Source organism: Eulemur rufifrons, chromosome 17, assembly GCF_041146395.1.
Source record: "Eulemur rufifrons isolate Redbay chromosome 17, OSU_ERuf_1, whole genome shotgun sequence".
Classification (NCBI taxonomy): Eukaryota; Metazoa; Chordata; class Mammalia; order Primates; family Lemuridae; genus Eulemur; species Eulemur rufifrons.
In genome coordinates this window covers 88,657,635-88,685,068 of record NC_090999.1, presented here as the reverse complement: position 1 = coordinate 88,685,068, position 27,434 = coordinate 88,657,635, and the positions used below count along the sequence as shown (strand labels likewise).

Here is a 27,434-nt window from a genome sequence, read left to right as displayed (position 1 = left end):
TACTATTATGAAAATACATTACAAAATGTCAGGCCAGATTTTTAAAAATCAGATTTAAGCATACAACCCATTGTCTGGAACAAAGTGTTCAAAAAGAGCACAAAGTACTAAACATAAAATTTAGTAGTGATAGAGGGTACCAGTTGTCCAGAAATTCTTATTTTACTAAAACCAAAGCATCTGCAAACTCTTTATATGCCAAAAAATCTAATCTCCCAAGAAATAAAGAAAGCAAAAATTAAAGCTACTATTCTGGACCACAAAAATGACCAGCAAGCATTGTGATAAAGTAGAAATGTCAGACACCTTGAGGGAATGTAAGCATCTCAAGGTCTGTGATACCTAGTGAAAAGAACTCAAAACTCCAATTTCATTTCTCTAATTAAAAATTATCCTAAAGGCCGGGGACGGGGGACAATGTTGCAAAGTAAGACTATTGTCTCTGACAAGCTCAGCTTTTAAATGGGTACAACTAAGAACTCAAATATATTGTGTATAGCAAATGAATATGAAAAATGATAAAAATCTTTAAGGTTCTCTATTAGCTGGTGATTTCTTTTAAAATGCTAAAGCCAACATAAAAGGGTTTCATAAACTATGTGTAGAGCCAGATGTAAGGGAAAGGCTGAGAGATAATAAACAAAATGTAAGACTCAGCTTTTTTTTTTCCTATTATGGTCTTTCAAAAATCAAGAATCATGATTAGCTTGAAAAGTTAAAGGTGAGGGGAGAGAATGGCAAGAAAGAAATAAACCCAGAAGTCCTATCGATCTAAATCCGAGTCCTTTTTTGATAGTATAGTGAGAATGGCAGGGCAAGGAAACAGACTAAATGGTTCACCTGGATTTCGGCAAAGCTTCTGATAAATAGCTAATGGTATTCAAGTGGTTGTGAAGAATTATCATACGTTAGAATGAACATTTAGACAACATGTTATTGGTTCAGTGGATTGATATTAACGTCACATGGATTATAGTGGCTTGATATAGGGCTTGCCCTGGCTTTCCTGTTTGTCATTTTTGTCATTAAAGGTATAAAATTAATGATTTTTAATTTATTGATGTCATTAAGTGAGGCAAAATAGCAATTGTAGAATATGACAGAATTTGGGTCTAATTTTCTTTTTTTTTAAATTTTTTTGGAGACAGAGTCTCACTCTGTCACCTCGACTAGAGTGCAGTGGTATCATCATAGCTCACAGCAACTTCACACTACTGGGCTTACGCAATTCTCCTGCCTCAGCCTCCTGAGTAGCTGGGACTACAGGCATGCGCCACCACACCTGGCTAATTTTTTCTATTTTTGGTAGAGACAGGGTCTCACTCTCGCTTAGGCTGGTCTCAAACTCCTGAGTTCAAGCGATCCTCCTGCCTCAGCCTCCCGAGTGTTAGAATTATAAGCATGAGCCACCACACCCAGCCTGAGGCCAAATATTTTAAAACAGATAGGAATGATGGCTTCAATATAGGAAGACAAATTTAACAAATACAGGTCTGATTCTTGTCTCAAAGAGCAAAAGCATACACACTGTATGAGAAATCAAAGTGTTGCTCAGTTCAAAACTGTACTTTACTCTGAAGGTAACGGTAAAAGATACCTTGCATTGTGAGCTCTCATAAAGATGATTGCTAATTCTCAGAACCACACTGCAAAGTTGGCAATATCTCCAATTCGAGGTCAGGAAAGTGAGGGTAGGAAGTCAGATAACTTGTTTATCTCTCACAAGGGAAGAAGTTTGGATTCACATCAAATTTGTCTAATCTCAAAATTCATGCTCTTTCCAAGATGACACACTGCTTCAACATCTATATTCAATATGGGGGCCAGACTTAACTCATTTGATTTCTAACTGCCTTATGTGCTGTGGTTGTATTTAATATTTTAATTCTTGATGCTGTTATCAAAATGTCCCTATCTTTTATAAAGGAAAAAAAAATGTCATCTTTTGGTAAGCAGTTTCATTCAATTAGGTATAAATTAATTCACTACAAACATCCCAATATTTTCAGTGTTGTATAGAACACAGGTTGGCAAACTATAGTTTACAGGCCAAATTCAGCCCACGTCCTATTTTTGTTCAGCCCACAAACTAAGAATAGTGTTTACATTCTTAAATGGTTGAAAAAAAATCAAAACACATAAAAATTATATGAAATTCAAATTTCAGTGTCCATTAATAAAATTTTATTGGAACACAGCCATGTTCATTCATTTACATTTTGTCTATGGCTGTTTTCATGCTACAAAGGCAGAGCTGAATAGTTGTGACAGAGACCGTATGTGGCGCTTTCATTGCTTCACACTGCTGCTCAACACACTACAAATTCCAGTGATTGTTATAATCTGACAGCATTTCAAGTGTCACACATAGTGTCATACATTTTATTATTTTTTACTAGTGCATATTCATCATGTCAAAAAAAGTTTTAAAAAAGTGAACTTTGAGTGTTGCGCTTTTAAGGCACAGTGGAGTGTGGATTATTTTGTTATACAACTATAGGACAAAGCATTGTGTTTATTATGCAATGACACTTTAGCTGTGCTAATAGAATGTATTTTCAGACTAAGCACTCATCACAATATTCCCAACTCACAAGAAAACAACAGTCATAACAATTAGAAAACTTAAAACATAGTATCTAATTACATAACAACAAAACTGAAGATAAGGGTGCAATCAAAGTAACTTTCTGATTGGCTCATTTGTTAATCAAGCGAAGATTTGCTGATGTTGAATTAGAGTTAATTAAGTTGTGTTTGATTGTAGCAACAAGAAAGTGTGTTCAGAGAAAATAAACTTGTTTATGCCTACTAGCTTTTCAGCAAGAACCATTGCTTGAAGACATGAGGACACTGAGGCAACACCAACAGTCAATTAAAAAACAAGGCAATAATTTCAAGTACTTTTTCTTGGCTTTTGGTGAGTCAACAAATGTTACCAATATTGTCCAGTTGTTGTTCATATGAGAAGTCAATGCTGACTGTGAAGTTCCTCAAGAAATAGCCTTTATGGATAGTTCGCATGAAACAACTACAGGAAAGAATATTTTCAAAGAAGTTGAGAAAACATCAATTCAGTACAACCTGAAGTGGAATCTGCTAAGATGTGTTGCAATTGATGGTGGTAAAAACACATGTGGAGCAGAAAAAAGTAAAGTTGGACAAATTTATGAAGCTTGTGAAAATGTCAGATGATGTTTAAAATCAATGGTTATATATTGTATTATTCATCAGCAGGAATTTTATGGAAAAATCTGAATCTATTATGTTATTGAACCAGTAAAGTCAGTGGTGAATTTCATGCACTTGTGGTCCTAATAATCATCAGTTCCATTAAGTTTTGTCAGAAATAGAAGTTGAATATTCTGACGCTCCCAACTACATAGCAGTTTGACGGCAGTGGTAAACTTTTATTGCAATTTTTTGAGCTCAGATCCAAGGCAAATTGTAAGAATGAGAAGAATCACCCTCAACTATTTTTATCAAACACTGAATAGCTTTGAAAATTAGCTTTTGCTGCAGACTTGATAATGTTTCTTAATAAATTCAACCTAAAATTACAAGGCAAAACATCACTGATATGTGAAACTTACACCACAACAAGGTCATTTTGATGACAACTACATGTTTAAATCACAAGTAATGTCAAGCTGTTTTATACACTTCCCATGCTGTCAAGTTAAAACAAAACCTCCATTCCCACACAAATTTGCGGTGCATATATTTTCCAAATTCAACTACAGTTCCAGCTGCATTTTTGGTCCTCAATGTAAATGCAAAGGAAAGTTTCATATTTCAATATCAATTTAAACATACAATTGAACAGCCACCTAACCTCAAAGCAAGTTATTAATCTGCAATGTAATGATATGCTAAAAGGCAAATATCAAGAGCAGAATCAGAAACTAACAGAATTCTATAAATACCTTCCAAATCACGTTCAATTAAAATCACACACTCAAGGACTAATAACAGTATTTGGTAGTATCTACCTGTGTGAAATGACATTTTCAAAGATGAAATACAAAAGATCACATTACAAATCTGCATTAACAGACGAATAACTGCAATTGACTTTAAATCCAAATTTAATGAAATACTGCCTTCTCAAAATAATTCAATTCTTATTAGAACGCCTGTATTACAAAAAAAATCATATTCAAGTGTAAATGTATTTGTAATTTTATCAATAAAACAAGTGGAAATTTGTTTTCTTTCTCATTATATAAGCATGTAATAGTCTCAATTTTGCCTCTTCACCCATAAAACCCAAATTTACAAAAAAATTTTGTCAACCCCTAGTCTAGAAACATGTCAGAGTGATTGTCCATTTAAGTAAAATCATAGTATGGTAAATATCCCAATGAATAATTTTTTTTCTAACAAAACCGTTTTCAGACCCCAGTAATATTACCTGACAGTATTTCTATATAGAGTCCTTTCTTTGGTTATGATCCATGTAGTCTTAAGAAGAAATAAATTATCTAAGAAAATAACTTACATAGGTCTGTATTAGGGCCGGGCAGAAAAGAAACTAGGTATCCTGAACATCAGCCAAGCTTGATAATTCTGTTTATTTGCACTTTAGTAGAAAAAATAGTTTTTAACTCTTCTAACCCAATTCTATCACTAAAACCCTGAAAAGCTAAACAGAAACAAAAACACACCAAATGAGGTACTAGTAACCTGCTCTTTTACCTGAGTCTAAAACATTTTCCAAATATATACATTCACTATAAAAATGATTTCTAATAATATATTCAGATTTCTGAAATTCCCAATAATGATGATAATGTTTTCTAATTTAAAACAAGTGGTTTGAGTTTGGCTTTATGCTATATTTTGTTTCTTTCAGCATGATGGTGGATATCTGTTGATTCTGCCTGCTCCGTAGCTATACATTCTTATTCTGACAACAATATCCTAATTTCCTTTTGGGTAATACCTCTTCTACCTTATTTGTCAGTCCAAAGTATCTTCTGAAGGTCAGTTCATGACTCACGCTCAGCTATTGGCAGAGCAACATTCCTTTGTCCATAGTCACTGGCTCAGGGTTGGGCATGTGAACCAATGAGGGAATGTCAGTCTTAGGATTTTGTTGGAACTGTTGAGAAAAATGGCCTTTGTTTTTGCTGAGGTTACTAAGATGGTAGAGAAGAAATCTCAAGCTCTGGCCTAGTGGCCTTCTAACCATCACACCTGGAAAGTCTACCTGATAGTGAAAACAGCAGAGTGGAAAGCAAAACTTCTGGAGAAGGATAGATTTCTGTCTTAAGGCTAAGATTAAGCACGTCTAAAGCTAGTCCTACCACTGGAATTTTCAGTTACATGAGATCATGTACACTTCTATTGCTCCAGCCAGATGAAGTTTCTACTGACTACTGCAACTATACAATCATTCAGATTAGAACCCTGAACTTAAGTTGGATTTTTCTAGATAAGGCCTTTTATTACTTATGTGTCTCTCCAGATCTTTCTCCTCTTCTGAATTTGGTGCTTAATGGACACATTTTTCATGTGCTGAATGTGTCCTGCTTTGCCTTATCTTACCTGGAGCATCCTTCAGTTAGTAGAGCACCATTAATGCCATTTTGTCAAACCCCGTGATGCACAATGATAAACTGTGAGTTACTGTCACAAATATATACTCTACATTTGCAAAGATTTTTAAGCCCTTAACCTAAAATTGTATTAATAATGCTTACTTTGTGTAAACATAATAGCATGATTTCATTTTCAAAAAAAGAATAAAATGATTCTGTTTATTCCCCTTAATTTATCAGAAGACATTAGTTTTAATTAATTGCTCTATCAACCAGTTCAAAGAAGTTTAAAAAAAAATTTAAGACATTAAATAAAGCTTATATCCTTCCTGGTATGTGCTCTTTACAACTAGGTTTGACCAAAGCAAAATAAAACATGAACAATATAACAAAAGCATATTCCTTTAATTCTGCCTCTCACTTATAATAGACTAAATGAATTGAATTTTTAAAATTCCTATCTTAAGTTAGTGAGTGGCATTATTTTACCCATGATTAGAGGAAATGGGAAAGAGCAAGTTTAAAAAAACTACCTTTATTTTTTACTTCTTTTTCAGTTACATACTTTTAAACAGGGATGTGTTTCATTATTCAGACATTCAGGCAATGTTGACTTCATTAGTGTTGACAGAAAAGAAGCATAAAAATGCAAAACATTGTTGGCTTAACCTGAACATACCTGCATTACTTATTATTGACCAGTTTGTGTTGCCAAAAGACTTATTTCTTGGCATTAAAATGGAGCACTTAAAAATATTGCTAAAAAGCAAATGTCTACACACTGGTCTTTGCAGCAAATAAGGGTACTTATACTTTTAAAATATTTTAAGTCCATAATTGGATTAATATACACACCTTCTTATGTATAAGGAGTTCAGATCATATAAACACTGTACAATCCAAAAATCCCTACTGAGAATAAAACTAAATAGACTTATGATAAGAAATACAGATATCGCATGTATTTACAAATATCATAGACACACAAATTTGGTCAAATACTGTAAAGAAAGAAGTGGTTTCACATTATAATGGCCAAAATATCCATCTACCTTGCTCAAAGCAAACAAAAATAAAAACTCAGTATGTAATTCCTGTAGTTTAAGACATCATGACAGTATACAAATAGAATGGAAACTACTGACCAAATTATATAGCAAATGTTTCCTAAGCTGAGTGTAAGTCTTTAAAATCAGGAAAAGATCATTCACAGGATTCAAAGCAACAATGATAAACAATGTCCTGATTTGTGGTGTTCATATGGGTGCCTAATTCATCAAAAACAATGCATTAAACTTTTGGCTAATAAGAAAAATAAATTACAAAATACAATTAAATCCCTGTAAATGCAATCATGAAGTTTAAAAAATGTGGATTTATTTACTTTAACACACATTTTAAATGTTACCTTGAGATAATAAAAATAAATAAGCATGCCTGGAGGCACACACTTAAAAACAAAGAAAAGACGGCATGGAAGGAGTAAGGAACAATTTTAGAAATGAAAAGTGAATATGAGATTTGTTCAACATAATTATCTTTGTGGCCAGTTTGTTTGTTTGTTTGTTTTAATCCCTCTTGAAAATTCTGGCTACTAGAATGTGACAAAAGCACATCTGTGTCTCGATGGCTTAAAACAAAACATACTTGAAAAGTGGAATGGGCTTCCTTTTTTACAGAACTGTTTCTTTGTTCATATGCAGGCACTTCAAAAGACTATGAAGGCAAAGCACCTGACCCATCCTCTCCAAAATATTTTTCAATCATCAAAATTATGCTAAAGACTAGGAAAATTCCAGAGAAACAGCAAACTTGAATACAAGAGACTAATGCTCACATAGGGCAAGAGAGTAACCCAGTTTTTATTGCTGGGGTTCTTTTTTATCAAAGAGCAAAATAATTCATAAACAGACACCATTGCATGGCACATTCAAAGTTTTCTGCTTAAGGGAGAATGTAATCATTCAGCAGTAGGTTTCAGCGGGACCTCCTTAGGCTTCAACCTTATACACTGCAACGAGTTTCACATTTATTTCTTCTCCTTAGTGTATTTCTTTAAAACTCCAACATATATCACTTCTTAAAGTATTCATTTCTTGCTGTCTAACATACATTATTATCTGGAAGCATAAAGTTACATTATACGAATAGTTTGCACTTTTAACAGTAAGCACTTTTGCCAATTCTGCAACACGGTACTTCACACAGTGGTGCAACAAAAGCAGAGCTCGTATTTACCGCACTACTTACGACTCATTTTACCACTACCATCCGCCAAACCCATAGCGCTTTTTCCTCAGTACCTCTGGGCGGTGACTGTACCATGATTTCACAGAGAGAATGTTACTATGACTCATGAATAACAGTACCATCAGTAATACTGAAATCAATGCAGATGTCATAAAATACGAACTTCTCAAGGAATAACTTCCTTTAAACATTTGGGCAATGCTGTTTTCTCGGTGGCATTAACCACTGGGGGAAAAAATTCCTGTTTGATTATGCTCTCACAGAAGTTATAAAAAACCAAATTAGGCATGTAACTGGTTGACATTTAAGATACTGTACTGCTTCCTACAATAGGAGAAGAGCTTCTAAAAAATGTTCTATAGAACTGTATTCATCAATACCACCTCACTGGTCCATTCCATTCATCGATGGGCAAAGTACTCATGTTTTGACAAAACTTTAAAGCTTCCAAAAAAGTTAAATTAGAAAAAAAATATGAATGTAAGACAACCACAAAATGAAGTATGAAAGTATGACATTTTTGTTTCTAAGAGTGAGTCCTTGAAAACATATGTGGTCACTACAGAGATGATTTAATCACAAGACAGCAGATGAATGCGTAAGTAACTCCCTATGATCTGTCTGTGTCCAGAGTCATTTGTGGCGCTGTATAGTTTTCCTTTTCCTTCGTTTGAAAAAACAGCAGCACCTGCAGATAAGGGAAACACTCTTTTTACTATAAAAGTATTAAAATGTTACAAAGTAAAGTTGAATCTATCATATTAACTTAAATGGTCATAAAAAGCAACATGCTGGTGCAAGATGAACAGTGAATACACCAATGAAGCATATATATTAGTGAAACTATGACAGAGCTATTACTATTATGTTTCATCAACATGCCTTTTAGGAATAGCAAGACATTGTATGCAACATAAAAAGGAGCCACTAAATTCAAAAGGCTTTGCACCAAGACTAATTGAGAAGCTAAAGAGTTCTGAATCCCAAGTGACCCACCATTTTTAGTTAGGATGCTCGATAATTTCTGACAGTGGTGTGCTTTTATGATATTCATCCTATGCATTCTCTCCCTTTCTCACTGATGTTTATATATGATTGTTGAGGCCATTATTAAAAAGGCAATAATGATCCTAACACTGGAAATTTTATTTTCACCAAGAATCAGTTTAGATTCCAAAAGTAAAAAAGAAAAATCAAATATACACTAGTCAACAAACATGCTCCATCATATTTACAAACTGGAAAAGAGAAAAGACATTAAATAGAATGTCAAGACTGACACTTTTTAATTCTTTAAGAGTTAAAGAAGAGTCAAGCTTATTGTAAGTTATTTTAGTTAAGGTAAAAATTATGCTTAATATTTAAATTAGCACAATCAAGGTGATTTAGTTTTATAATTCAAAACTATGTATTTAAAACAATTAAGTTCTGATTTTGATTCCCAGGTGAAAAAATCTAGACATGATCCCTGAGAAAACTAGTTTTCCTCACAATAAATTCTCCTAGTCATGAGAAGATGTAACACATCATGGCTGCTGTAGAACAAGGCTGGGGCTTGTATGAACTGAAAAATGAGAATCACTAATCAGTTCCTAACCCCCCCAAAAAACAGTACAAACATACACACACAGCCCTTAAAAGCCTGGCATTCCTTCAAATAAATGTATGAAGGTATGGCTTCAAGCCAAAAGGTATAGTGTTTTTTTTTTTTCCCTTCCACACTTGAAAGAAAGTCAATCTATCAGAACATAAAAAATGACAGGCACTATATATAGTGAAGCATCTTTTTTTAAAAAAACTTTCTAATTCCCAGGATTGAGTTTACTTTTGGCATAGGCAAGAACAGTTGGCTATCTCGTGGCTATCCCTAAATTTTCCATTATTGAAGTCCAGAGTGAGTGTGTGTATGTGTGTGTGTGTGTGTAATTCTTATTTTGTAATGCAAGCCATATTTACATACATGATTTCATCACCAAAAGCTGCCAATTCAAAGACTGTATATAATATGATCTTATAAAGATGTTCCTATAATTCTTATCAACCCACATTCATAAAAGAATATTAACTCAACATTTGCAAGCTAAGCGTAATAGGAACCATATTGCTTCAAGTTTCCTATCCAGCAAAAGATTATGGAAGATGAAATAACTGCTAGATATGTTTTATATATTTCTGTAAGATAAATTTAAACAGAAATCCATACTGTCCAGTTAAATTACACAATCTCTCTACCCACATTATCTTTAGTCAAAAATAATATTATATCATTATTATGATGTATGCCATGATTATGAACTCACTATGCGGGCACTGAAAACCAAATTATACAACTGTATTGTTTAAGTGCACCAAACAGCACACAATGACTAGACCATGGACTGTGAATAATTCAAAATTGTGTATCATCTGATAAAGATTCAACTAGAAATATGTACAATTATGAATCATTATAAATTTTATTCTTATGGAGGTAAACTACTGGAAAGAACTAAAATGAATTACCCAGACAAGGGCCCAGAGAAGAGCTGCCACGGTAAAATAAGACCCCGGGTGTAATAGATTTTTCCAGGATTTAGAAAAATAAGTCAAATTTATTTTTAACTGTCAGCTATCTAATACTTTCTCAAATCTCAGTTATATAAATTTTCCAAAAGAGAAAAGCAAAACACATTACCTAAGCCAAATTACTCTATAAAATATAAAAACCATTACTCCAAAATGAACCTTTCAACTAAAGACTTAGAAAAGAGTCAGAAAATGTCTATAGGGTAGCAAGCAAAACATGAAAAAACAGGTATGTAGAAGAAACAGACAAATATTTAAAATATTTAGTTTAAGAATCTGGTAATATTTCAATAGAAATTCATTAACTGTTCTTTTAATAATGTTCTCTGTTCCTAAATACTTTGAAAAGACATTAGTCTTTTCAAATTCTAAAATACATTGTCGAAAATTTTCTACTAAAAAAGTGTTTTAAGTTATATAAGCCCTTTTGAATGGGGAATTTAATATAATACATATTTTAATAAACAAGCCCAAGTCCCAGATTTTCCACACTTGTATTAGCAATTCATCTTGCTTAGGTTATTTTTCCAGGATTCCTTTCAGTTCTGAGAGTCAAGTTCTTCCCATTTAAGTAACTGTTCCTTCAACAGCGTAAGTATTATTGAACATAGAAATCTATGCCAAGAATTTATTTGGGAGTACATAAGATTTTCAGATGAATTCTAATGGTATAGACCCTTTAAATTCAAACATCTTAATCTAAAAAAGACATCTATTTTTCAGAAATAAATCCCACTAATATATTTGCAAAAGACCAGTTAGTATGCTATTCGAGTGACTACCACCAGAGGGTAGCATTGCTTTATGTCATATGAATGTATCCAACTACAAAGACAACAGAGATGCTCTCAAAATATGGTATTACTTGCAGAAGAGGTAAATTGATATTTTAACCTTATGGCTTATTTGTTAAGATAGAAGTCATTATCAAAACATCTCATTTATAGTCTTAGTAATTAAGAAATTAGGTCTCACTTCAATTGTCTCCCATCTCTAGCACTTAATCTGAAACAGTGCTACTGCCGTATATATAGTCACTCTATCACATTACTGTTTTATTTCACTGTAATTACTACTACTTTGAAATTCTTTTATTTGTTTACTTATTATCTGCCTTCACACTAGAACGTAAGCAAGCTTGTTATGAAGCTTGCTCACAGATAATATATCCCAACAAATTGGTACAAAGTTGGTACTCATTTAATATCTATTGAATAAATGAGTGATTTGTCTCATAAATGCAACTAACTCCTGGAGTAAGAACATAGTCAAAATGCTAAAGCATATTCTAAAGCTAGAGTTCTTATCCATGGGCCACAAACCCTAGTGAAACCTCGTAAAATAAACATTTTAGTGCCCATGTGAGGCTTTTCTGTAGAAAAATGGTTTACATCAGATTCTTAAAGGAATCTGAACCCCAAGGTCAAGAAATATTACTCTCAAGATGTAACTGCTGGACCACCCCTCCTGTTTCTCCATTTCCAGCGGAGCCTCAGTCCTGGATGCCCTGAGCTGAGCTCTGCAGGTAATGAGCGGACCCGTGCCTTCAATTTACATGAGTGCCGGCAAAAGTATAAACAGAGACCATGTAATTTCACAGCTTGGTACAGTTGAAAGGAAAAAAGAAAACACCAGTTACTGACCATAACTACTGCAAATAATAGCAGGAATTTCAGGAATTAGCACATATAACAGTTCTCTCAATGCCAGCAAGTTATTTTTATCAATAAATTTGATTATCTGGTCTTAAAAAATTATCCACACCTATAAAATTCTGAATACATTTTCTCTTTGCTGCCCCATGGCTGTATTTTCTTACACATTATAGCTCATATTCATATGAGGTCCCTTCAGATCTAGACTACTGGCAACTATCCTGGGGAAACTTACTAAGCTTACCAGACATTTGAACCATGTTCTTGTTAAGGCTTCCTTTTTTTTTTTTTTTTTTTTTTTGGCTTTTTATTATTCCTTATAATAATAAGGTTCCAGTGAGCCAACATGCTCTCACAAGTCAGGGTCATACTGTGACATGATCATTCAGTAATTCAGTAGCTAGCCTAAAGCTTTGAAGCTACACATCTAATCCGAAATCCTTTCAGAATAAATGTTAAGCCCAGCTTCTGATGAACTCTAAGCTGTTCAGGAAACAAGAAATCAATAGATCAAAGTCCTGAACTATGTAGAAAACATACATGGTAAGGGTCAAGGATTTGCTATTGACATTGTACCACCATTTCTACTTTATTCATTGCCTTTTTCTTCATCTAGAATTTGCCTTGTCTTCCCAGATTTATGTCATATAGTTACTTCCTTTTCTCAAATCCACCTAGAAACTGAAGCCTGTTTCCCTGTCTAAATATGAAGTTCTTATTTATCCTTTCTCTAATGACTCACTGGCTCATCCTTTGGTTGAGAGACTTCTAGTACCTCTAGATCCTACCCACTTAGGACTCCAGAACCTAGCTTCTCATGACCTGAGTTCATGATGACATTTAATCTTTAATTCTTTGACAAATGATTTTTTCCCCTTAAAATTTATACCTGAAATGTAATTTCTCATCTCTGGATCTCTTGATTTAAAAAATGAGGAACTATTTAGTTCAGCAGCAAGAGTTTAGATCAGAGAACAAAACTATCCATTCACATAACTACTCCAACTAAAAACCTGCAGACCCATCTTCATCTCTAATTTCTTCCTCTCCATCTATATGCAGTTAGTCCTTTAAGTCTGAAATGACTTCCAAAAATTTCCCATCTTCTCATGCTGGCTTAATTCAGAACTTTTCAACTTGCCTCCACCATTGCTAAGAGCCTTTTAACTGACTTCCCGGGGTAAGTCTCTCCTCGCTCCAATCTGCCACCCAAATTGCCCCATCATAAACAGGGTATGTCCTTTCCCTCCTAAATCTCATCAATGGTTCTCACAGCTCTTCAAAATGTGGTTCCTAACCTATTTCCATCCTCCTCTCAGTCTTACCCTCCATTAGGAGTCCTTCTCAAGCAGCCTAAACTACAGACAAAAGAGGGAAAGGGGAAGGGGAAGGGGAAGGGGAAGGGGAAGAGGAAGGGGAAGGGGAAGGGGAAGGGGAGAAAAAGAAAAGATCTACCTGTCATTCCTAGAACATACCACATGGTCTTTCGTACCTCTTTATCTTCGCACATATTCTTCCTTCCACCTATAATCTACCCTCTCCCTCCTCAAATTATACATTCTCTGTCACCTCATATTATAATTTTTATGCCCCTCTCTTCTTCACTGAACTATCTCTTGAGGAAACATACTATGTTTTTTCCATCTTTATAGTTCTAGAGACTATCAAAGTCCTGAACACTTAGTAGAAACTAACTGAATGATCCAAGACAGTCATCTTAAAACATTTTTTTAAACGACAGTTTTATCACTGGAAATTCCTGACCCAAAATAAACTCTCCATCTAGTTTCATAGGAAAACTTAAAATTTATATTTTTGAAGCATTTTCTTCAATCTGATGAACTCCAGGAAGTAACATAGGTCTCATAACTGCTGCCAAATTAATTTTTCTAAGGCTCAACTTGATCATATTGTTTCTTGGCTTGCTTTCTTATAGAGAAAGATAGTGTTCAAATTTCTTTACCTGCCTACGAAGGCCCTTTAGATTGGGAACTTAGACTACCTACGCTTCCATTAACGTATTCACATACTCTATACCTACATGGGTTATTCCTCTGACTGGTTCCATTTTTTCTTGCACATCACTGGAGCTCAACCTCTTCTCTCTGACTCCTCCTAACCTCTCTGACTTCTTCTACCCATCTTCCCTGCCAAATCATACTCATCTTTGGGAACTAGTGCAAATGTATCCTTACCCATGAAGACTTCACTGATCTTCCCAGCTGGAGGTACACATTCCATTCTCTGAACTCCAAAAACATTGCATCCTTCAACTACAGTGCTAATCCTGCAATACCTGGTATTAGACCAATGGTCCTCAAGCTTTATTCTCCTTAGAATCACCTTGGGAGCTTTTAAAAAATACTGATAACCAGATCCCACCATAGAGCAACTATTAAATCAGAAACTTTGAAAGTACAGCCTAAATATTAGTATATTTTTAAAACTCCTCAGGGGATTGTACTGAGAAGTGAGGGTTGAGAACCACTGTACAAAAGTCACTGGTGTACCCTCCATCCTCCCTCATGGTATTAACATATAAGCCTTCATATATCTTCATTGTTACCATATTAGCAAACAAACAATAATCTTTTCAATAAATGCTGGAAGAGGAAAAGGGTGGGGGAGAAGGGGAGGGAGAGGGAGGAGGGAGAGAGAGAGGGAGAGAGGGACAGAGGGAGAAAAAGAAAGATGGTTTCATACTATTGATATTTAAAAAGTAAATCATGGTATTAAAGGAAACATTGTGATCTTAAATTCCCAAAAGGAATGATGAGGATGTTATCATTTGTATCACCTGTCTTAACATTCTCAACGACAGTAAACAAGTAAGGCACAATCTAATTACTAATGAAGAAGTCATTTTATATGGAGTAATAGAATATTTTCCATCATTTAGAAATCATATATTTACCCCAGTGAGGTACTACGCTGGGGAACTTGAAGATGCTAAAATGTCCATCATAGAATACATTCCACTTAATGGGATCCAGGGGTGAGAGGAATCTCTGCCAATCATAGGTAAGAAGAAAGATGGAAAAGAAACAGATTCTGAAAGAGAAATTCTAAGTAGGTCCCTAACTACCTGTAAGATGGTAACAGAGAGAAAAGAAGAGAAGATGCAATTTAGAAAAAACCACCACAGTGGCTCGTATGCCTGTAGTCCTAGCTACTGGGGAGTCTGAGGTGGGAGAATGACTTTAGCCCAGTAGTTCAAAGCCAGCCTGGGCAACACTGCAAGACCCCATCTCTAAAAAAAGAAAAAAGGAAAAAGAAAAGGAAATCATGCGCACACATTTCTTAGTCACAGACTAAGAGGATATGAGGAACACAATAACAAACTTGCAGAAATGTTAGAATAAACCTAATTGAAGGAAATACAAAACCTTATGTGTTTAAAGAGTTCTTAACTAGTGAAGAAGTAAGAAAGTTCTGATGTATTGAACCCTCCTGGACTAAAGCTTCACTGATCTCATGGGTTGCTGTCTTTTCTCTTTTTGTTAACAACCATTTTCTTAAAATATAATTCACATATCATAAAATTCACTCTTTGACAGTGTATAATTCAGTATAATTTAGTATATTCACAGAGTTGTGCAGCTATTACCACTATCTAATTTTAAAACATTTTCATCACCCCATAAAGAAACCCCATTATCTATTAGCTGTCAGTCCTAACTTCCTCTTCCCTGACCTAGGCAATCACTAACCTTTTTTCTGTGCCTATGTATTTGCCTATTCTGGACATATCATTTAAATGGAATCACAAAATATGTAGTCTTTTGTGTCTGACTTCTTTCATTTAGCATAATGTCTTCAATTAAATTTCTTTATATTGTCAAATATTCACTGTATGCGTATACAACATTATTTAGGAATAATTTACTGAGACATAATGTTTTAGCTACTGAGGATCTGATGATGAAAAAGGCCTTGTTCTCAAGATATTCAAGAAGTTTCAAGAAGTGGGAGATACAGAAAGAGAATAATACAGAAAAGGCAGACTTAAAGAACCAATGGAATACAGGGTTCAGAATGGAAAATGGGGCTGGAAAGATAGGCAGGGGCCTATCATACCATATGAAAGGTATGAAGAGCTTGGTGCCATGCCAAGAATCTGGACATGCTGTTCCAAGCAATGTAGAATGTTTCCTTCAGGAACAGCCTTCCCACCATTTCTTCCTTCTCATCTTTCGGTGCCTACAGATATAGACCCAAACCCATACACACACTTTCACACTCATCCCAACTAAATAAATTACTATGCCATTCTTCAAAGCCATCCCCATACAGCAGTCTCTGATCATGAAGGTCAGGAAGTAACCTTTTTCTTTACAAACTCTAACCAATTTTTATACCTTTTTCATAATATTAATCATATCCTGACATTTGGTAATGCAACAGCAATCTTCCCTGTTAGTTTATAATCTACTTAAGAGCAAGGACACTGTCAGGTATTTCTGAAATCTCAGCAGTGTAATCGAATGAATAAACAGATAGATATAATAGATTCAATTGAAAACAGGTCTCTGAGAGGGTGTGAACACAGAAAAGCCAGTTCTGATGAAGAGTGTGGTGGTGACGGAAGAGAAAACACGGGACACTGGACAGAAGAAGCACAAGCCCAGGAAGAACACAGATGAGGGAGGTCACTGGCGGCTCCAAGAGGAGAAATAAATAGGGCTGATAATAGCTACTGAATACCTGCCATGTGCCAGACGAAATACCAGAGCTTTATCACATTTAATTTTCTCAACAACCTATGAGGTAGATATTATTAGCCTCATTTTACAGAAAAAGAAACAAGCTCTCTTGAAGGTTAACAAACAAGTGGCAGAAATAGGATTTTACAACCTATCTTTAACTGCAAAGGACATGTGCGTCCTAATCTGCCACACTGCCACTCTACTTTCATAACTGTGCTTACTACTGCACCTAAAATTCACAAATATAAGCTGTTTTTTATCTTTTGTTTAAAAACACACAAGTATAGAGTTAGTAATATCCTGAAATACACTAAACTTAGTCATGCTGTCAATAAATTCTATAGTCAAAACTAATTAAAATGCATATTTGATCACTGCTCTTTAAAAAGAAATATCTGCAAAAGTTTCCTCATTTTGCAGCCAGCAAATGAGCATTGATTTAAAAATTATGTAAGTTTCCTTTTGGATATGAATAAAATGTTTCAAAATTTACTAGTCTGAGTAACTTCCTTTATTCACACCAAGGCTGACTCAAACTTTGTCTTGAAACTGAGAGAAGCATTGTAAACATATTACAACTAAAGGCAAATGTCAGAATTAAATAATATTTCTACTAATAAGAATATTATTCTTCATAACTATAATTATCAGGAACTATTTAGATGAGGATTTTCTAAATTACTCTCTCACTATATCATAAAATTTTTCAAGATTATATTCAAAGCAATGATAATTGGTTAGTAAATGTAATACTGGTTTAGTGACACTATTCGGGGAGGAGAAGATCTGCTATATGTATTTAACATTTACAAACAGGAAAAAAGAAAGCTTAATTCAAAAACCTATCTTTCTCTTTAAAATAGCAAATAACAACTATGTTACAAAATGAATGCACAAGCACAAGCAGGGTTGGCAATTAAAAAGTGGCCCCAAATCTATGTCACTTGAAGCAAAAAAGTTGCAGCAGGCAAAAGAGCTCCTCAAATAATTTTTTTTTCCTTCTCAGGGCTACATTAATTATATCAAATACTTTTGAATCACTTCCACAAATTATGATTTCTATGTTAAGAGGTTTGTTTTCAAAAAACACAAAATGGTGCTAAATCTTTAAAATCACAGTCAACGGAGCTATTTCTGCCTGCCTACACTTGAGAACTCACCACATGTTCAACACTTTCTGGCAGCTATACACACACACAAAAAAAAAATACAAGGGAAAAAAGAGAGAGAGAGAAATCATCAGAAACAGCCGAAATTGAAATTATCACGTTGTTATTCATGCTTATATTTTTCCAGTGTTATTATAATGTATATTTTTAAAAACTAATTCAACAATTACAGCATGCAGCATTTTATAAAATTAATAATTATTCTTATGATTAAAGAAAAATGTTCATCAATAGTACAGCAATAACTTTCATGCATCAACACTCCTAAAAATCAAAAGCTAAAAATATGCTTTTAATTCTACATAAGAATTTGAACACAGATCTTATATAACTATCTTTGTATTATTAAAGTATTTACTGGAATAGCACAATTTTAAACTTTGTAATTAAAATAATTAAGCATACAACTTGTATTACATGTACCTATTCCCTGAAAAAAATTTCCTGAAATAACTGTATGACTATAAATTTCAAACATGCATAGTTTAAGAACAAAAGATTACTAAAACAAGCAAAACAAATACATACTTGGTTTCATCCATCACTTCTACTTCGGTAGGGGCTGTGATGGGTGCATTTGAACGTCCTGCAGTAGGATCATCTGTATTTAACTCTCCATTTGTAGAACTTACAACCTGCAGGAAAAAAAAAAAAAAAAATTTGTATATGTATACACACAAATATACATACACACTAAGTAATAGGTTATACAATGGTGAACATAACTAAGGTTAAAGTATTTAAATTAGAAAGTTAATATGAGGAATACAAAACAATTAGTAGGTAGCTGTTCATAATTGAATATAGTAATAGCTTTAGCATTTTATTAAACATCAAGGGTCATATGTGCTTTTTAACTCATTTCCTTTCCATCTTGAAATTTGTCTTATGTCTCTTTGCCTCTGATTTTTAAGGCTAACACCTACACTTATGTCTCAATCAGTTTCCTCTTGTGTACCCTTGTCCTTTGGCACCTTGCTACATCATAAATTACTTTCCTTGAAAACTTCAATATCACTCCTTCCAATGGATCCTTCACGTCAATCTCTAATCACACTCAGATCTCCATCTCAAATTATCCATTTAAATAGACGGCAACACCATTCATTCACCCAGGTGTTCAGACGCAGGAGTCATTGTGATTCCTCTTCAACTTAAACCCCACATGGAACCCATCTGCAGTCCCTGTTAAATCCTACCCCAAACATATCACTATCTAATCAGTTCTCACCATCTCTATTACTACTAGGACTCCAGTCCAAGCCACCATGATCTCTTAAGAATAAAAGCCTATTAACTGGTCTTCTGCTTTTACTCGTCCTCACCTTCCACAAAATGTCCTGTCCACACAGCAGTCAGGCTGTTCCTTTTAAGATACAAATGAGATCATGTATAACTCCCTACTTAAAACTCTCCAACTGTTGGTTTCCCACTTCACTTAGAATAAAAAAATCTATATTCCTTATACCAACTGACAAAGTCCCACATGATGTGATGATGCTCCCTGCTTATCTCTGATTTCTTTTTCTTTTCTTTTTTATTTGGACAGAGTTTCACTCTGTCACCCATACTTGAGTGCAATAGCACAATCATAGCTCGCTGTAGCCGCCAACTCCTGGGCTCAAGCAATCCTCCTGCCTCAGTCTCCCAAGTAGCTGGGACTACAGGCACATGCCACCACGTCCAGCTAATTTTTTTATTTTTCGTAGAGATGAGGTCCCGCTATGTTGCCCACACTGGTCTCAAACTCCTGGTCTCAAGTGAAACTCCTGCCTTGGCCTCCCAAAGTGATAGGATTACAGGTATAAACCACCACACCCAGCCCCTCCTCTGATTTCATACCACTTTCCCTATAGCTCACTAGCCTCCATCCAATATGCCAAGTTTCTTTCCACTTTAAAGACTTGGCATTCTCTACTGTCACTGCCTAGAATTCTCTTCCTACTTATTGGCTGTCTTCTTTCACATTCTCAAAAAGCGTCTCTAAAACAGGCCTTTTCTATCACACAATATAAATTTCCATGTAGACACAGTCTTTCATGTTATAACCTGTTTTTAATTCTTTGCATAGTATTTATCAGAGTTGCTATTTTTCTTATTTATTTTCTTATTTGTTTCTTGACACCACCTCTGCCCCCTGCCTCTATTAAAATTAAGTTCCATGACAACAGGAACCTTGTCTCATTCCCCCCTACACTTGACATAGAGCAGACACACAATAAATACTTGTTGAAATAAATTAACGCATGCATGCATGAATCAAATCCTAAAACATGATAAAAATCATAATGAAATTCCCAAATTGTCTTGTCCCTGCAAATTCACCTTATGGTCCTATTTCTTCCTTTCCCCTTATTTCTAAACTTCTTGGGGAAAAAAAACATAACTCACCACTTCCACTTTTATAAAATTTTCCATTCATTTATTCCTTAACTCCCTGCAATCTGATCTCTATCCCTACATCAGAACGCTAATAAGAGTTTTCTTGAAGGTTACCAATGATTCCTAGAAAATGTATTCAGTGCACTTTGCTCAGTTCCTCATTTTCCTATGCAGCTTTATCACTTGGCGCCAGCTGATGACTCTGGAGTAAGATGAGTCTAGATTCAAAACCTAGCTCTACCCCTTATCATCTACGTGACACTGGGAAAGATACTTTATCTTGCTAAACCTCAGTACTCTCAACTATGGAATGGGAAAGAGGAGTATCTATTTAACAAGGTTGATATGAGGATGAAATCAAATTAATACATAAATATCAATATATAAGGCACAGTGCCTGACATACAGCAAGAGCTCAATAAATGGTCATCATTATTGCATTATTAATAGTTTCATCTATAATCATGGCTTCAAGTATCACCTCTATGTTAAGGTGGTTACATATGTAACCACTCACCCATATCTTCAGTTTTCCTGGACCAAGTTTGCCATCTCAATCTCTGTATTTCTGAAACTAAAGTTATCCTACTCCCTCTTAAATCTATTACCTTCTATGGTTCCTGTTTCATTTAAAGCCCCACCATATTCCCAGACTTCTAGAATAAAAAATCTAAGACTCATCTTTGATGCTCCCCTTAACCACTATCTAATCTATTTAAAAAAAAAAAAAAAGTTCATATATCAAAGGCATGGGCACTAGAGTTGACAGCTGTCTATTAGACTTAAAAGCACTATTTATAGAACCTTACATTTCTAAAATGTAATTAATTCAAAAGTTTTTACTGAGAATCTGTAACATGCCAGGCACTGTTCTAGGTACTTGGAATACCACAGTAAACAAGACAGACTGCTCCTGTAGATCTGATATTCTAGTGTGGAGAAACAGGACCCTCCTCTCAACTCTAAGAAGGCCCTTCTCCCCAACTCCAAGAAAAGTAACTAGAAACCAACCAACATATTTGAGTTAATTTGGGAATTATGGAAACTCAGTTTCGTGTATCCTGTGTAGAACAAGTACTTAAAAATGAATACTGCATTTGTGCCTACAGCCGAAAACACATAAAACTGCCTTGATCATCTTCAGAGGCAATCCAAGGAAAAGAATACTCTTAAATCTAAGTGTGCCTCTCTGTTTCTGGAGCACTTGCTTCCCCCTTTCTGTCATTCTATAGAGCTGTCAATTTTTTCTCTTTATTTCTTCCTCTTCTGAAAACATTTAAAAATAATTTGTTCTAATTATTGAACATAATTTGGTTATCTTTAATTTCAAAAATGTCAGAACCTCTGCACTAAAATGGAAAGTAGCTACAAAGGAGTATTCTTATCTTATATATTCTTCAGTACATTTAATGAACAGAGTGCCTTGTATACAATAGATAATCAAACCAGTTAACTGAATGATTTTCACTGTTCTTCCCTCAACATACTGTTTAACAGGTTTCTTTTTCTCCCTTTTGTTCAATGGCCCTAGATAGCTGGAGGGACTTCACTTCAACTTACAGGCAGCTCCTCTAACATGTCTTCCCTTATTTTAAAAAGCATAATTGAAAATTTAAACCCCAGGTATTCTAAATTCCAGCAACACTAACTATAGCTTTTCCAGGAACACTAATCATGTTCCTGGAGACATTATATATTATATATATTATAATTATATAATCTGATTTATTTCAGTTCACAAATGAAGAACTTTTAAATCTAACTTTGGTAAACTTTATTTTATTGAAATGTTTCAAATCCCATTTTGCCTGGTTGACCAGAACTAGATCAGAAAGAAGTAACATCTTTCAGAAAGAAGTTGTTTTTTCAGGGTTTCTCAGATTCTCTAGCACTCTAAGTAGAGGCCAGTATCCCAAAGTCAGAATAGAATCTGTGTGGTGACAGAGTAAAGAGAAGATACTGCTGTTGTCCCCTATAAAGTTGTCCTATTTAACACCAGTGACTTGAGAGTGTATCATGGTATTAAAACTTTTCACTTAAAATTAGTGGTCTTTTTACAAAGGAGAGACAAACACATAATATTGTAAATAATGTGTCATTATATTCTGAGAAGCCTGAATCAATCAAACAAACAAATATATATAAATTATTTTTATAAGCCAAATTATAAAGAATGATTCTATTTAGGTGACATTTCTAGAATTATAACTTGAACTAGAAGATAAAAGCCTCTGAAATATTAGTGTTCATCGGGCTGATTTCTTTAATAAAAGTGTAAAAAAAATGACAGATCCTCTGAGGTTTGACATTTCAAAAAATAATTCAGATGTTTTACAGGTTTGTTGTTGTTCTTAAAGAAATTTCTTCTGACATTCCAAATTTGACAAAAAAGTTAGCACAGTTCTTATTTTAAGTTAAAAAAAAAAAAAAGGCAAAGTTTTACTGTCAGAATTTAAGAGAGCTTTTGAGGAAATAGCTCATAGGTAAGTGTGAGAGATAAACAATGGTTCACTTCACAGATGCCTGCCAAATCTAATTCCAAAAGACATCATTCTCACAGACTTTAGAGTACAGAGATAACACATAGTATCTTTATAGTCAATGATGTTTAAAAGCCAATTAATATACTTTCCAAATATAATGAATTCACACAAATTAGTTATACTACTATCTTCCTAATTTCTATTTGATTTCTTGTAAGCATGGTTTACCAAATGCATGGTAGAGGCTTAATATATCACCCAAATCTCCATCTATCCAATAAATATTAAAACATTATATAGTTTATTTGTATACTCAGCTTGTTCTAAAAGGCATCTATAATAAAACACACTAATAAATGAGATATAGTTAAAAGAGTAATTTCCAAAGGGTTTACTAAACCTGTGCTGGGGTACACATGTACTATATGAAACCAACTTTTTTATATATTCTAAAAACTATAGCTAGAGTTATAATTAATATTCTTGATATTCCAAAAGATGACCCCAAAGCATAGTGACATTCTTACTGACTTTCAACAAAGATAAACCAAAATGAATTTTCAATTTAACTGTCACTTACAGAGGCATTAATTAGAGAATTATTTTCTCTGAGCATTCCAGTCTTTGGAGATGTTAATGTTATTATAAAAGAATATCAAAATAAATTCATAATTCTGATTTACCAGGTAATAACTAAACACGGAATTTCCTAAACTAAACTAAAGGAGATGAACTGGAATCTGTTTAAGTAATAAAGGCAAGTAACTCCACCTCTCTTTTGCAGATTTCAGTACCCCAGAAAACTATGATTGGAATAGGTACTTGATTTTGATCCTTGTAACTGTCATTTCAGAGATATGAGAGAGAAGACTGAAACTAACTTTAGAAATATTTTAGAAAGGTCAGCATTCACAATTAGCAAAATTGAAAACTCACTGAGACATGTTACCTAGTACTGCTCTGATTTTTAACTATGTATATACGTTTTATTACCATCTCAAAACACATTTGTCTAACCCTTTTTGCATTATCATCACCTGTATTTGTACTTCTGATGCTTTATCAGCTAAAACATCAGAATGTTTATTACAACAATTAACGTTATTCTTTCATTTTCTTCAACAATGCCTTGATGCACACGTCTGTAACATTTGCGATTCTGCCCGTTTCTTCCCCAGGTGCTGAGAATCACATAATTACTTAGATTCAGACCAAAGGCTGCCCCTAACTATAACAGATTTCCAAACAATTGGGAGGTATACTATATACCGTGTAACATAGTTTTTCGGTAGCATCCTTAATATTTGTCTTCTTCCCTCTACTTACAGTCACCTCTCAGCTTTGTAGGATCAGATTCTCACTTGGCATTGAGCTCAATGGAGTTGTGCTACAGTGAAAAGCACAGGTACAACGGAAACAGAGATTACCACTATCTGCTGCCAGTGGTACATTTTAAACCCTAATTTTGGTGTTCTTCATTTGCCAAGTAGAAACACATCAAAACAGGATAACTGAATTCTTCCTTTCTCCTCAGCTCCCATCCCCAACTCAACTCTACCTTTGGATTATTTTTCAAATCTTTTAATTTCTCTTCATCTCCACGACCCATCATTCTTCTTCAGCTACAGACTTGATGGCTATGTCCCTGACTTAGTCCCTTCAATGCTAGTCTCCAATGAAAGTCATCTTCAAAAAACAACAATCTGATCAGTTTGGCCCCCTACCTAATTCTCTTTATGGCTAACCCAATATCCTCAGAATTAAGTCCAAATTTAGTAACAAGACCTGTTGGATTCTTCATGATTTGCTTCCTCCTACCTCTTGGTCTTATTTCTCAACAACACCAGCTTGACTGAAGACTCCATCTCCTCAAGGTGACTCTCTCTCCTCCATAACCTTACGCACATTGTCTTCTCTGCCTGGTATACACTCCTCTCTTGACCCCTCTATCTTCTTCTGCTGATTAACTCCTACTGATTCTTCTGGTCTCCATTTAGATATCACTTTTCCCAGGAAATCTTGACCCAATTAACCCAGGGTAGGTGCTTTTCCTCTATAACCTTCTACACCTTGTGATGTCTCCACCAGGAACCCTGCCTGCTCGTCAGCCTTCTCCACTGACTGAAAGCTCCATGGACACAGGCACCATGTCTCCGTGTTCTTTCTTTCATTCAAAGAACCGAGAACAATGCCTATCACCTAGGAAACACTTATATAAATATTCGCTGGATAATAGCCAAGAAACTGGAGGTCTAAGTTTCTCAACCATATTTATTAACAATGATTCTAAGGAGGAATAGAGTGGGGCACAGCTGACTCCCCTAGAGGTTTTCCAGAATGCACATAGGCCACAAACAGATTCAAATAAAGTCTTTGGATAGCTAAATATTATTCTTAGTCTCTTGACTGAGAAAATTTTATCAAATGTATAGCTGTATCCTTCTGCTTAGTAAATTAACATGATTTCCCTAAAGAGACAGAATAAAATTAGGAAAATTCCATTTAGCAATGGTTTTTTATTGTACTTCTATACTTCACTTCCCAGAGACAGATAAAAATACTAGTCAAGTTTCTTAATTTGCAAAATTAATAGATTCTACTTACTTAGCACTTCCTAAGCCCCAACTTCTATGCAAAATACTTTTTTAAAATTAAATTTTCACAACAAAACCGTAAGGTAGAGGTACTATTAATATCCTCAATTTACTTATAAATAATCTCAGGCACAGAATTTGAACTCAACTATGACTCCAGAGCTTATGCACTTAACCACAATGTCACCAACTTGGTAATTTGTATGTCTGGTCTGTTATATAATAATTCTGGAAAGGCATGGAGTTCAAATTTAGACTCTGCCAATAGTTTCTATTAAAAGCACAACTGAAATAACAAATATATGAAGATCTTCCTGTAGGTCAAAAACTGAAAAAGATTTCATTTTGGATGTCAGCTCTCAACAGCCTGGAATGCTTTTGAATGCTGCACTGAGAGCAATTGTCAGTTCCATGGAAAAGAGTACAGTGACAGAATAGGGAAGAAAGCATAGGTCCAGAATGGCTCATTTTAGGTAACTGCTGATTCTGTTTCTGAATATCCTAAATCTATACCACATTTCATTAGCACATAGCTATCTATTTATCATGGAAATCTCTTTCCTGAGAAGCTATTTGATGATATGCCCTTGGTACTTGCGCATAATTTTTTTAATTGCCATATAAAATCTTTGCATCTCCTGCAAAGCCAATGCTTGAAACTTGTTCAACAGGTGGTTTAATGGCCATTGCACAAAGAACCCTAAGGCAAATTCCTCTCATACTTTTGTATTAGTAAAAAGTTTTTTCTCCTTATCTCTTCCCTTTATCAGACAATGAGAATCATAGAACATATTGTTCTCTCTCTGCCTTTGTCCAAAATAAAATACAGTATTCAATTATAATAATCACATTAGCTTAGATTTTAGGCACTTTTCTTTCCTCATATTATCATTAGTTTTAATCCATAATTTTGTAATAATTTTGAAAATGTATAGACTATAATTTATAAATAAATTCAGTCTTTATTTTGGAACAGGACAAGATTCAGGCATGATCCTACTTAGGCTGATGGTAAATTTTTCATGAAAATCAAATGTTTTAAATATCCATCATAACAGGTCAGTTAATATTATAAAATACATTCATAAAGTCCATGAAAACAGTATATATATTTTTTGTTTACCTATGTGTTTATTTTATGTAGTACCAGAATTCTAGTAAGTCAAATTGATCACTTCTTGAATATTAGAATGAAATTAGATGTAGTCTCCATAGGCAGAAAAGTTTTAGAGAGAAATGAGAAATGAGCAAAGGTTAAATACCTCTGTGAAAACACGTGAAACAACAGAACATGAAGTACTGGAGTAATTAACCCAACAATCAAATTCATTTACCCTTGACAGTGCAAAGAGATTCCATGAGCCACCTTTGAGAATCACATAAGAGTAAGAAGGGGCTAAGAAAATAAATTTGTGGCAGTGGTACAGAAGTGGTAGGAAAGCTTTCTAATAATGCCTTAATTGTTGCAGGTTTCTCTGAGCAAAGCACTTCCTATAATACATACACACAAACTTAGAAACATGTAAACATATACAGATACAAACCCAATTCAGTTTGTGTTATGCAAATTGAGTATAATTTGCTCCGTTAATTTTTTCCAATAATATGAATTGAGGTCAAAAAATTATTATAATTCAGGCATCCTTGCCTTTGAGTCCTTCACTCTGGACTCTCATAGAACTATTTAAATATTTATATCACATATTACTGAAAAGTCCACAAACTTCAAAATTCTACAAAAATATTTGATTATATAATTTAAATTACCTCTAAAATTTAATGGTGAGAAAAACATGAGAGCTCATAAGATTTAATTATGAATTAATTTTTAGAGTTCAAATCAAGGAAGAATAAAATCCAGAGTATAAATCACTTGATTAAATATATATAAAGAAAAATGCAAACCTGATAAAACATAATGGAAAATTTTCGAGTGAAAATATGTAGAGAAAAAAATCAAACTATAAAAAAAAGATTCTAAATTAAAATGTATTAACATTTGTTATTGCAATAAATTTTAAGTTAGCTTTTATAATACCTTACACCAGTATTTTAAAAGACATAATAGACTTACTTATCTTTCCCTA

At 34.2% G+C, this 27,434-nt stretch overlaps 1 protein-coding gene across 16 annotated transcripts in view; it reads right to left on the bottom strand.

The window, feature by feature from the left end:
- Nucleotides 1-5,775: 5,775 nt before the first annotated feature.
- Nucleotides 5,776-27,434, bottom strand: part of CSNK1G3 (casein kinase 1 gamma 3) — a 100,913-nt gene continuing 79,254 nt past the window's right edge. For 10 of the 16 annotated variants that reach the window (XM_069492598.1, XM_069492602.1, XM_069492609.1 and 7 more), the window contains 3 exons: nucleotides 18,417-18,523; nucleotides 17,880-17,903; nucleotides 5,776-8,481 (listed from right to left, as the gene is read on the bottom strand). In XM_069492598.1, the coding sequence (XP_069348699.1) occupies nucleotides 8,427-8,481; nucleotides 17,880-17,903; nucleotides 18,417-18,523 (186 nt within the window). In that variant the 3' untranslated portion in view covers nucleotides 5,776-8,426. The remainder of the gene's footprint in view (nucleotides 8,482-17,879; nucleotides 17,904-18,416; nucleotides 18,524-27,434) is intronic. The other 6 variants (XM_069492603.1, XM_069492597.1, XM_069492599.1 and 3 more) reach the window with 4 other exon arrangements.